The 13,071-nt window shown below is 44.9% G+C and overlaps 1 protein-coding gene across 3 annotated transcripts; it reads right to left on the bottom strand.

Annotated features, from left to right (window-relative positions):
- Nucleotides 1-3,093: 3,093 nt before the first annotated feature.
- Nucleotides 3,094-7,268, bottom strand: OXSM (3-oxoacyl-ACP synthase, mitochondrial). 3 transcript variants are annotated; one of them, XM_032631670.1, is made up of 3 exons: nt 7,137-7,268; nt 5,518-6,631; nt 3,094-3,565 (listed from the first exon to the last, which is right to left on the bottom strand). In XM_032631670.1, the coding sequence occupies exons 2-3, from the start codon at nt 6,495-6,497 to the stop codon at nt 3,163-3,165; spliced, it is 1,383 nt and encodes a 460-aa protein (XP_032487561.1). In that variant the 5' UTR covers nt 6,498-6,631; nt 7,137-7,268; the 3' UTR covers nt 3,094-3,162. The 3 variants fall into 3 exon arrangements, with proteins under 3 accessions (XP_032487561.1, XP_032487564.1, XP_032487563.1); XM_032631673.1 differs by having other exon boundaries at nt 7,134-7,171; XM_032631672.1 differs by lacking the exon at nt 7,137-7,268 and adding an exon at nt 7,049-7,113.
- Between the last annotated feature and the right edge of the window lie 5,803 nt (nt 7,269-13,071).

The following is a 13,071-nucleotide window of genomic DNA, read 5'->3' on the forward strand; positions in this document are numbered from 1 at the left end:
TGCACCTGAAACCAATGCAGGATCAGGGGCTACTGCTTGTCCCACTAACTTCCCTCTTCTAAATTCTCCCTCAGAAAGAGAGGCCCACAGAACTCACGGAGGACCTGCCCCCTAAACTTGCTTGCAGAAGTAGATCATTGTGGTACAAGGGGTGCAGCACAGCTCAGGTCTCCGGCCGTGCCCTGGTAGCACTGCCGCCGACCACAGTGGGGGCACTAATGCAGGTCCACCCCTGAGGGTCCTGGAACTCCTTCAACATGAGATTCTTGGTCGATTTGGCCCGTTGGCCTGGCCAAAACTCTCTTAGAATGGGACTTCCATCTGAAACCTTTCTAGCCCACCCCCTTTCATCCCTGTCCCCCCTCCTGACGGGTGTCAGACTCTCATCACGGTCGGAGGGGCTCCCTGCCTTCTCTTGTTCCCTCTCTCCTCATCCTTCACAGGCCTTTCCCCCTGAAGACTTCCTGCACAGGAAATCCTCTCCTGGTGTCTGCTTCTCAGGGGACCTGAATTAAAACTAAAGCTAACTGTCATTACTTTTATTACCCTAAGTTGTCTATTTTTTTCCTTAAACATAAAGACCCAGGGGGAGAGGAGGGTCTTTGGGTCCAAAAATAGTCATATCCTCTTGGCACTAGACCACAGAAAAAAACTGTCAAATTTCTACCAGTTCAATTTTCTCAGTAACGTGTGTATATATAGATGTACACACGTCTATCTATATACACCACATACACATATATACACAGTTGAGCCTAGAACAACGTGCGTATGGGGGGTGCTGACCCCCCTTCCCTAGTGTGCAGTCAAAAATCTGTGTATAACTTTACAGTTGGCCCTCCGTATCGCTCGTTCTGCATCTGTGGATTCCACCAGCCTGTGGATCGTGTAGTACTGTAGTATTTACTATTGAAAAAAATCCTTGCACAAGTGGACCCGTAATCCAGGTATCAGTTCAAACCCATGTTGTTCAAGGGTCAACCGTATATCCTTTATACAACTGTATCCTTGTAGATTTGTGATTTTCAAAGGAAGGATTCTTCACTTCAGAAGCTATCCGTTTTAGAAAAAAATTTAAATCCTTGTCTTCCGTGCAAAAGGCAATACATATCCAGTGAGATTAAGTAAAATGTTATAAAATAAGCTGAGTAGGGATTAGGGAAAGATGAAAAGCCAAAAGTATCTGTATCTATTAAAGAATTTTTAAAAATCAGTAATAAAAGAGGAAAGAATTACTGATACACTCAATAATATGGATAAATCTCAAAAAAAGTGAGAGAAAGAAGCCAGGAACCAAGGGGTATTCTGTATGACTCCACTTACATAAAACTCTAGAAAAGGCAAATCTTATCTATAGTGACAGAAGGTTCTTCTGCAGCTGGGGAGATTGACTGCAAAGGGGCACAAGGAAATTTCTGCAGAGATGGAAATGCTCTATATTCTGATTGAGGTAGTAGTTCCTCGAGTGTGTGTAACACCTTTATTAAAACTCATTTAACCATACACTTGAAATGGGTGCAATCTGCTGCATGTAAATTATGCCTTAGTAAAACTGACTAAAAAAAAAAACCCACGTGATTTTCAACTTTAAAATAACCTTGGGTCAAAATATCCTGCTCCATCCAGGCCACCATCTTTTCTTACCTGGATTTTGCTCTCCCCTTCTGATTGGATTCCCTTATAGGAATCCTGCTTCCCTCCAACCTGTTCTTTGCTCTGCAGCCGGAGTCATGTTTCTAAAAGGAAATGTGATTATGTTACTCCCAACAACTCCCATTCTTCACACGTATCGGTCAGGGTTCAATCAGAGAAAGAGAATCGCTAAGAGAGATACAGATGTAGATACTTATTACAGGGATCTGACCTACACAGTTACAAGAACCAGCTAAATAGTCTCTGTAGGGCTGTTAGGTCCACCTCTTCTCTTCCACTGCTGGAGACTCAAGTCCGCCGGGCAGGCGACTGGGAAGGGAAGATGGATGTAAAGTTCCAACAACCAGCTGGAACGCACAGCCACAAGAATGAACCTCACCCTGTCAGTTCTTGCTTCCTCTGACCTTGGCGTCATGGGGTGGAAGCTGGGCCATTCGTGAAGCTAAATGCATGTGGCCCAGGAGTCAGGGAAATTGAGGGAGGATCCAGGGGCGGGTGGAGCAGTTACAGGCTCAGCCACTGCCTCACCTCAAGAAGTCAGCCAGCAAAGCCACAACACACGTGAGCTACAAAATGGTTGCTGCTTCACGTCACCCTGCATGTATCCTACAAGACTCTCTCGTGGCCAGCCCTAACCAAAAAACATACGGTAGAGCGAATTCTGGGAAATGCGGCTCAGCCTAGCCAACTTGACGCGTTACAAAACCATGGTTAACACACCAAACCTTAGATGGCTTCCATTACTCTCACTGCCTTAACAGAACTTATAAGGTTCTTTGTGACCTGATTTCCACCAGGTCTTCTGGCTTTATCTCCTACTCCCATCTCAGGCTATAAGTATTGAAATATTTACATTTGGTCCTGAGGTTTTCTCTAAATTTCCTAGCCGTTCCACACTATGCCTCCCGGCTGGAATACTCTTCCTTCCCTCCCCTGTAACCTGGCTGAGACCTTTTCACCCTTAGGAAGCCTGTCCTGACATATCACTTTATTGCTGGTGGCCAGTACAAAACCAGGTCCACAGCTGGCACCCAATAAATTTCAACTGAACAAACCACACGCCAATGAGAATTAAGACTGATTACCACTGAATGAACATGACTGGAGACTTACGTATATAGGGGATAAAGTGCTGCAGCAAAGGTAATACGAGCAGCCCATTAACACATGGGGAAGGTTGTTCCCTTCTCGCTTTTGTCCCCACTCCCCAGGAAACAGGGGGAAATGTCTAGAGACATTTTTAGTTGTCACCACTGGGGAAGGAGGCGCTACCAGAATCTAGCGGGTAGAGACTAGGATGCTGTAAAGCATCCACAACTCCCCTGTCCCCAACGAAGAATTACCTTGCACAGAACGTCAGCAGTGCCAAGGCTGAGAAACCCTGACAAAGATAACGCGTATCTGGATACTGATATATAAAAACATGCATTTACATAAACATATTATTTCTCAACTTAATGCAGTTTATAACAGGTAAAAAAATCAATATTTAATGACAGATGATTTGTCCTACATGCCAGCAATACAAAGTGTTGCATTTGTACCACCAAAACCAAAGGAATTGGTGAGTCCAATACATCTTTTCTCAGTTTTCCATTCCTGTGCCTTGAGTGGAACATAATTGAGATCAAATTCTGGTTCTGTACAGTCCAGGTTTAAAGTAGGTGGCAGTGTTCGATGATAACAAGCCAGGGAGGTAAAAGCTGCCTCAGCGGCCCCGGCAGCCCCCAGCAGGTGTCCCGTGGCTCCCTTGGTGGAGGAAACGGCAAGGGCGTGGGCGTGCTCTTTGAAAAGATGTTTGATGGCTTTGTTTTCAGCAGCGTCTCCCAACGGTGTGGAAGTAGCATGTGCGTTGATATAGGATATCTCTTCAGGCTGTACACCTGCATCTTTTATAGCAGCAGCCATACATCTAATAAAATGAGAAAAGCAACTGAACTTATCGGAACGACATCTAATTTTAGCAAAGTGTTCATTGTCTGTATGGCTTACGAAAAAGAAATATCCAAGTACACTGGATGAAAAGAACCCTTTATGTTCTAATGACAGAACAGCATCTTGGATTACCATGTGAGTTGGAATGCTGTCTGCATGGGAATAACATGGACTGATTCATCACCATGACATAAACGTTCATCACCATGACATAAACATACAAACCTATGGATTTTATAATCTCTAATAAAATGTATTTCCATTTTATTTGAATCGTCCTTTCTTCCTTGAGGAAAAAGCCACATAGACTCAGGCCTAGAATAATTTCTCTTCTAGGAATTGCTTATCAGTGGGGTGTGTTGTAGAGTTAAAACGTGGAGAAAAAAATTTATAACTATGCTTTAATGTTTGCTTTCACATTTAAATGTAAAACTTGGAATATGTCCCAATAATCTAAAAAATGTCTGTCCTATTACTTTAAGGCTCAAACACCCTTTCAAAAATTGTCTATTCAGGATATGAGAATTCTAAATAAATGAAGAAATACAAAGCCAAACCCCAAGAGAAACAAATCCAAAAATAAAACACTTCTCTGGGAAAACCTCTGAAAATCTCATGGATGTTAACACCCGTTTTTTTAGTTGTTGATCTCTGGGCTGCAATACATTTCCTTAAGAGGCAGCTCAGAGTATAATCTGAAGCGTGCTGGAAAGTTTCACCTAAACATAACTATTTCCTCATCTAGCTGACTACTAGGCTTGACATTTCCAGCACCAGCAACTACTCACTAAAACTCAGAAATATAGTTCAGGGGTCGGTGAACTATGACCCTGGCCAGATGCTGTTTTTGTAAACACAGTTGGCCCCTGAACAAACTGGGGGTTAGGGGTGCTGACCCGTCACACAGTGGAAAATGCCCCTATAACTTTACTGTTGGCCATCCATACCCCCAATTCCACATCCGCAGATTCAACCGACCGCGGATCCTGTAGCACTGTAGCATGTACCTAGCGAAAAAGACCCACGTGTAAGTGGAACCGTGTAGTTCAAACCCGTGTTGTTCAAGGGTCAACTGTACTTTCATCGGAACACACCCATTCATTTTCGTACTGCCCATGGCTACTCTCAGTTACAAAGCAGAGTCTGAGTAGCTGTGACAGACACCCTCGTAGCTGGGATAATATTTTTGGCCCACAAAGCCAAAAATAGTATTTATTCCTTTACAGAAAAGGCTTGCCAACCCCTGGCTAATTGAACTGGTTAAAACATAATATGATCTAAGCAGGCTAACCTGTGAACAAACATACTGACACATAATGTTAGTGTCAGAGGGGTCTTTTGTTTTGTGGGTTTTTTAACTTAACTCACTGCCTCTTTCACAATAAAAGCACCTTGCTTTTCCAAGTACGGTCCTCAGGCCAGCAGCTTCAGCACCACCTAGGAGCTGGTTAGAAACGCAGCATCTCGAGCACCGCCCTAGACCTACGGAGTCAGAATCTGCATTTTAATAAGATCCCTGGGTGATTAGAAGTCGCAGCAGAACCCTACTGAAATGGAGCAGAGACCAGGTACACGTAGGACAAAGCGCTAACTGTACTGTCCAGGTCTGATAGAGGGCTGCAGAAGGGAGCCTCCTGACCCTGACGGCTGTTAAGCCCAACTGAAGGGATGAAAATGTGGCAAAGTCACACACGGCCTTCTTCACAACGTTCCTGGCCTTCGCTAAAACTCCACATTTTGTAAGGATATTCACATGTTTTCAAATATTTCAAACGTGGTAAAGCAAAGAATTCAAAAACACTAGCTAGTCTAAAATGGGAACACAACAGAGATACAGTACACCAAGGCCAGATACTACAGTTTCCCCTAAGTTGAGACTCCAATAAAGAGTCTTACCTGAAGAAATGTGAACAAACAACCAGTCTTTACCTTAAGGCACCTTCTCCTCCAGGATCAGGGGCGGTTATGTGACTGGCATCACCTGAGAGTCCGTAGCCCAAAATCTCTGCATAGATCCGAGCCCCTCTTTGAACAGCATGCTCGTGTTCTTCTAGCACCAGCACAGCTGCACCTTCTCCCATCACAAAACCATCTCTCTTGGGATGGAATGGCCGACATGCTGACTTCGGATCAGAGTTTGTGCTCAGAGCCCGGGCTCTGGAAAACGCAGCCAGCGACAAAGGGCTGATGCAAGAGTCGGCACCTCCAGTCACCATCACGTCAGCATCGCCGTGGGCTATGAACCTCAGAGAGTCTCCCACAGCATGAGCTCCCGTGGTACAGGCCGTGGACACTGCATGATTGGGGCCCTTGAGTTTATAGCGAATGCTGACCTGGCCTGCGGCCATACTGACCAGAATCTTAGGGACAAAGAATGGGCTGACTTTACTGTAACCTTTCGTCTGAAACATCAATGCGGTTTCAGAAATCTCTTCAAGGGGAACCATTCCCATGCCAATTGCAACACCAGTAGCCGCTTGGTCAGCTTCTGACTGAGGATGCCAGCCAGAATCTTTCAAGGCTAACTCAGCAGCCCCAACGGCCATAACGGTGGGAGAAGACATGGACTTGATATCTGATTTGGGCACAAAGTTTTGTGCGTTGAATTGACCTTCATCACAACCTCTTGGCACATAAGCTGCAACACTGCAAGGGACACTCTTATACTCTTCACCGACCAGTGAAACGATTCCACTCTCTCCCTGGATAAGACGATCCCACACCAGCTGAGTGCCAACACCCAGAGGAGTCACTAAGCCAATGCCTGTAACGACAACCCGCCTACGCAATCTGGGTGTTGGCACAGTTCCGGAAAACCTCCTTTCACTTATCAATCGCTGGCACAACCCTGTGTGTATTAGATGAGGGCTTGTAACTTTCAGGAAACTTTGCAAGCCGTTTGACAGCATGGTTGAGACTCGGAGGGTCAGAGACGTTCCGTAGCAGACCACGACACGCCCAGCAGGTACTGACTGTTGTTGAAATACCTTAAAGGCCTTAGAAACAACGTCCAAGGTGGTTTTTCTCGGGTGCTTGGTATGAGCTGTTAAGGAGCGCAGGGAAAATAATGTTACATCACTTTTACTTATCAAACCACCTGTCTGGACTCAACCCTTTTTAGACTCTCAGTACCCTCAGACATTCCAAGATAAAAAGCTGAAAGGACGACTCATTCGATTCACAACAGAACTGCACAATGAAAAACATACACGCACTCCTGGACGGATAGAGGCTGCGGAAAGCATCCTTTTTCAGGATTACCGAGGCCTTATTACTAAAGGCACAAAACACACTTCAGGGCCTATTCTTTGGGGTGGCGGTGAGAGAACTTTTTTGATCAGGGTTTCGGGGACCGCGAAGGTCAAGGGCGGGGTGGGGGGGAAGGGAAGGGGGTGTAGCCAACTCCCCGCACCGCCCCAGACACCCGAGGAAAGCGTGGCGAGAGGAAAAGACACCAGACCCGGGTCCTCCACACCCCTCTCCCCACGCAGCGCCGACCCGACTCGGAGCTGGAGGGCGGAAGGACAAGAGGAGCGAGCATCCACTACCTGCATCCGGCCTCCGGCGGCCAGCGCAGCCGCAGTCCCACGCGCGATGCGGGCGTGCGCCCGCGCACAGTACGTCCGCGCACGTCCGCGCACACCCACGTCCGCACAGGCGCGCACGCGCACGTCCGGCGTGCGCGCCCTCTGGGCCGGGCGCCCTTCCCCCGCGTCACCTTGGCGGAGGTCAGATGGTGAGGGGAGGGTCCGGGCGCCACCTCACCGACTCCAGCATAACTTGGGTAGGAGCACGTAACGAGGGGAGATAGCATTTTTGCGTATCAAAAAGGGATCTCTCTTTTTTTCTTTTGCTAATAATCCTAGATATTCGCCTGTTGTGGGAAGAGGGACTCAGTCATATTCGCCCGGAATGCTAGGGAAGAATTAAAGAAGTTACCGTACCGTTACAGTGATCTCTGTATCGCCCAGAGTTGTTTATAATAGCAAAGTAGGACTCACCGAAATGCCCAAGAGCAGGAAATCAGTTGTCTATTTTGTGGTACATCTAAGTAATGTGCAGCCATTTAAAATAATTTTGTAAGTGAATATTTATTAATGTGGAAAGATGTTGATAATTTTTTAGAAGATCCAAGTTGTGACTTGTATTTTTCCTTTTTTTTTTAAGGGTTTTCTTGGGGGCGGGATCTGGTCTGCAAGCAAGTATAATGATTGCGGTGTTTTTGCCTTATTTTATTTTTTAATTTTTAAATTTTTTTGCCCACTCCTTGTGGTGTGCAGGATCCCCGACGAGGGATGGAACTCAGGCCCCATGCAGTGGAAGCCTGGAATCCTAAACACTGGACCGCCAGGGGATTCCCTTTCCCCCTTATTTTTGCTTAGCTTTATTTATCATCTTCTCTATAGTATACAAACAATGCTTTTGTAATAATAAAGGTACTTTTACTTTCTAAAACTTATTTTCAACTCTTGGGCGGTGCTCAAAACATCACAGCCAGTGTCTAAGAATGGAGACAAGAATAGAATAGAGAAGAATGTAGACATTTATTTCTAAGTGTTCGAAAAATTCAATAACTTTTATTTGTTCAGAGCTCACTGTGAATCTATCAAGGGAAAAATAAGATGAAAATATAAAAAAGCAAGAAATCAGCAAGGTAGTATTTGTTTAGATGACCATCTATTGCTCACGTGCTGACCCAGGTGCGTTTTGTGTCCTTCTTTCTTCTGTAGATAAAGGATTGACCATATAACCTGCATCTGAACCTCTCAGCATATTTGTTTCTTTCTGGACAGTGTGCCTCTTGATGGCTTCCAAGCAGAGTGCTTTCTCTTCTTTCCCAGCTCTAGGGAAGAATTTGGGAGAAGCTTAGCTTTTCCTGGTTAGTACTGGATTTAAATGTATCTGGAAATAGACTTTTTCTAAAGTAGTTCCCTAATATGACCTTGAGTCATCCTTGATCCAAGGCCTATTCAGTCACTTCTTAGGATGACCTTCTTTCAGTGACGATAGAGTTACTTTAAGAGAAATTAAAACAAACGTGGTTATAAAAAACAAAAGTACAACTAAAAGTTAAGGAAAAAAAAAAAAAAAAAAAAGTTAAGGAGTGAGAGGTACCCAAACTTGCTCTCTCCTCTCTTCATGGCTATATAATATTTTAAAATCATAGTGTGAAAAGTCCTAAAATAGTTTTTGAAGCCAAACTCATACGAAACACAGTTTTAACATGCTGTTCTTTTTTCTTTTGTAACATCACAAAATTATCTTGGATAAGAAGTGACAAGTCAATTAAAATATTGTAGAGGGAATTCTCTGGCGGACCAGTGGTTAGGACTCCCCGCTTCCACTGGTTGGGGAACTAAGATCCTGCAAGCTGTGCAGTGTGGCCAAAAAACAGGAAAAAAAATTGTAGGAAAGTAAAGCCACCAAAAGTCTTTTCACTTTTATTTCTACCTCTGATCTTTCCTTTGGTCTGGAAAGGGGTGAGAGATTTTATGATATTCTAATAGCTATACTGTATGATTTAGTACCATATTCCTTGTTAAAATACCATGGTGTTTTAGCTAAAGTACCAAAATCTTCAAAAAGGCTCCACTTGCCATAGCCTCTTGTTCAGACATATGTTTACTTAAATTTTTTGTAATGTGATTCAAAACTATCTTTACAGATATAGTTCCCATTCTCTATTAAAATAGATTTCCACCCAAGATGACTGTTCTCTTGCACTCTGTACATCCTCTGCGTGACCAGTGCCTGCTTCACCTACACCCTACTCACGTGACTGACCTTCCTACAGACTTGCCCCCAGCCCCAGCTGGTGACTAATCTTTAGATCAGAACCTCTGTAACGTGAGAGTTCATCAAAGAAGCAGTGAGGGGCGTGCCTCACTGCTGGTAACCGATGAGCCAACCTGACATCAATTCCCCTGTAACTGGTAACCTCCCCCTCCCCCTGGAGCAAAGACTGCTGCCATGTCCTGCCCACTGTCTGCTGCAGACGGTGGGGTGTCCCTCCACGACCTTGCTTCAGACATGTAAGATCCCCCCATCCACCAAACCACTGGTGTCTCTGTCACTGACTCTGGGCTCTTTCTTTTGTCTTGAAGCTGGGTAAGCCCAGGGCTTGCAGGCCTGCAGGGTGCAGCCCGACACCCAGCAAAAGTGATCTTATCATCTCTAGATTGACTTCAGCTTGTCTTTTTTCATCTCTGTATCTTTGTACTTTCTTTTGTTCAACATTCATTTTCTTCCTAAGCTGTGCTAGAAGCTGGCATATGAAAATGAATAGGGTATGGTTCTTGCTTTCAGGAAGTTCATAGTCTAAGGAAACAGCCATGGAGACAAATATGTGCAAACCACTGAAACAGGTGCTGTAATAGAAGAATATGACAGAATTATAATAATACAAAGGAGACAACTGGGTCAATACTACCTTCCAAAGTCAGGAAAACCTTCAAAAAAGTTGACCTTTGAACTGCATCTTGAAAATGAGTACATGTTTGTCTAGTAAATTTGGTGGGAAAGGGCATCCTGACAGAGTAGAACAAAGGCCTGGATACCTGATATCTTCTGCAAACTGCTAGTAGTAGTTCAATGTGGCCAATGCTGGATGTGAGGTGTGGGACAAAGCAACAGTGAAAGCATGAGAGTGAAGCAGGGGCTGATCTGAAAAAGTCTTGGATGTTGTGCAGAAGACTTTGGATTTGATCCTGTAGGTCAGAAATGATATGCAGGCAGCCCTGGTCTAACATGGACTGCAACATTCTTTTATTGAATCTAAATTCCTCTAGGAAGGAAATGGTAAACTCTCTCATTCCCTTCACCGGACTCTCTGCTAGTTCTTTTGTCTTGAACAAAGCCACTTAGTACATTCAAGTTTCTTGCCTGACTCGTGACATCATTTGGCGGTAGAGTGTGTGTTGCTGAAATCTGGCCTCTACACTGGTGCCAGATTAAATCTCGGAGACAGAGTTTTGGGTGAAGTGGAAAGAAATGGCTTAATTGCTTTGCCAGGCAAAGGGGGCCACAGTGGGCTCGTGCCCTCAAGACTGTGCGCCCCGCCCTAGAGGGGGTCGAGAGAAGTCTTACGGTGTTCAAGGAGCAGGGCGTGGTCAGCTCGTGGACATTCTGATTGGTTGGTGGTGAGGTAATGGGGAGTCGGCATCGTCAGCCTTCTGGTTCCAACCGGTCTGAGGTCTACATGCCTGTGGGCAGCAGCCAGTTAACTTCCTCCACCTTGTGGGGTTTTCAGTATCTGCAAAAGAGCTCAAGGGATGTGGCTCAGAATATTCTCTATAGTCCTGGAGGAAGAACTAAAGGTCCTTGACTCTGTTTAATGGCTAAAGTATTGTTATTTTGTCTTGCTTGATTGTCTTCCTTTCTTTCTGCATTTTCTCACTTCTCTGATTATTCTTCAACTAAAGTTTTTCTACAAACAAAAGGCAGGTGTAGGATGTGGGTGGAGGTCTATTCTGGGAAGGCCTCACAGGGTCCTGCTCAGTTACATGTGGGCAAGGGGTAGCCATAGAAAACGTTTCAGCAGAAGAATAACATGATCAGATGGGTGGTTTAGAAAGATCATCGTTGCAGCATGTGCAGGGGGATTGGGGAATGTGGGAGTGGACATGGGGAAGAAAGTTAAGACTGGTGAGGCTCTACGGAGGGGATGAATTGGGGGCTTGGGATTGACATATGTACACTACTATGTATAAAATAGATAATAATAAGAACCTACTGTATAGCACAGGGGACTCAATGCTCTGTGGTGACCTAAACGGGAAGGAAATCCAAAAAAGAGGATATATGTATACATATGGCTGATTCACTTTGCTGTACAGCAGAAACTAACACAACATTGTAAAGCAACTATGCTCCAATAAATATTTAAAAAAAAAAAAAAAAAAAAGACTGGTGAAGCCCTAAACTAAGGCAGTGGCACGGAGGAGAGAGTGCTAAGATGCTGTCCTTAATTAAGTGTGTGTTGGGGGCATTTCCTCCCACAGCTGGGAAGTCCTGCCCTTCGTCATCTCATTAACCTCCCAATTTAAGGGTTCTTTTCAAATTCTTCTTCCATGAAACTGCAACCACAGTGGAATTTTCCTTCTTCTAAACTAATAGTTCTCCAAATTTACCGTGCACCAAAATCACCTGAAGGGCTTACTACACACATTGCTGGGCCTCATCTTTTTTTTTTTTTTTTTTGCAGTACGCGGGCCTCTCACTGCTGTGGCATCTCCCGTTGTGGAGCACAGGCTCTGGACGCGCAGGCTCAGCGGCCACGGCTCACGGGCCCAGCCGCTCCGCAGCATGTGGGATCTTCCCAGACCGGGGCACGAACCCGTGTCCCCTGCATCAGCAGGTGGACTCTCAACCACTGCGCCACCAGGGAAGCCCTGGGCCTCATCTTTAATGGTGGGGCTTGAGAATATCCTGATAGTTCCCTGGTGATGCTGATACTGCTGGTCTCACCAGTGCTCGAACTCGATGACTTATGAAGGCGGGGCCTGTGCTCATCTCCTCCCCTGCTTCACAGTGTGTGGCGCATGGCCATTGGCTTCATAACTATTTGGTGAATGAATGAATTACAGAATGAATTAATAAACACATACCCTTATGCATATACCACTTTGTGCATTTCTTACCGAATGATTTTTTCACAGTAACTCTGTTTCATCAACTGAAGGGCTATTTGTATGTAAGGTATTATTATTCATTTTGTCCTTCCTACTAGATTAAAAGTTTCTTATGTCATCCATCTCAGACTGCTTTGCATACAGCATGTGCTCAATAAATAATAGTTGCTTAATTACTTAATACAGTTACACAGTAGTGAGCTACCACATCAATTCCTGAGAGGCTTCAACCCTTCTCCTTGCCAATAACCTTTACCGAGGTCAACATTTTCTTTTCTTTTTTTTTTTTAATATATTTATTTACTTTCGGCTGAGTTGGGTCTTTGTTGCTGCACGCAGGCTTTCTCTAGTTGCGGCGAGCAGGGGCTACTCTTCTTTGAGGTGTGCAGGCTTCTCATTGCGGTGGCTTCTCTTGTTGTGGAGCACGGGCTCTAGGCATGCTGGCTTCAGCAGTTGTGGCTCACGGGCTCAGCAGTTGTGGCTTGGCGGGCTCTAGAGCGCAGGCTTACTTGTCGTGGCACACGGGCTTAGTTGCTCCGCGGCATGTGGGATCTTCCCGGCCCAGGGCTTGAACCCATGTGCCCTGCGTTGGCAGGCAGAGTCTTAACCACTGAGCCACGAGGGAAGTCCCAACATTTTCTTTTTTATGACAAAACCTATCCTGGGGAAATTTCAGTGAGTTATATCTTTATTTCATTTTAAGAATAGTGCCACCATATGTCAACTCTAAAGATGATGTTCTTAACAAAGCTGGAATCCTAAAAAGAAATTCATTATCTTGAAGCAAAAAAAAAAAAAAAAAAAAATCAAGTGAATGAACAGGAAGTTCAAAGCTGATTTAATACTAGAACAT

Source organism: Phocoena sinus, chromosome 4, assembly GCF_008692025.1.
Source record: "Phocoena sinus isolate mPhoSin1 chromosome 4, mPhoSin1.pri, whole genome shotgun sequence".
Taxonomy (NCBI): Eukaryota; Metazoa; Chordata; class Mammalia; order Artiodactyla; family Phocoenidae; genus Phocoena; species Phocoena sinus.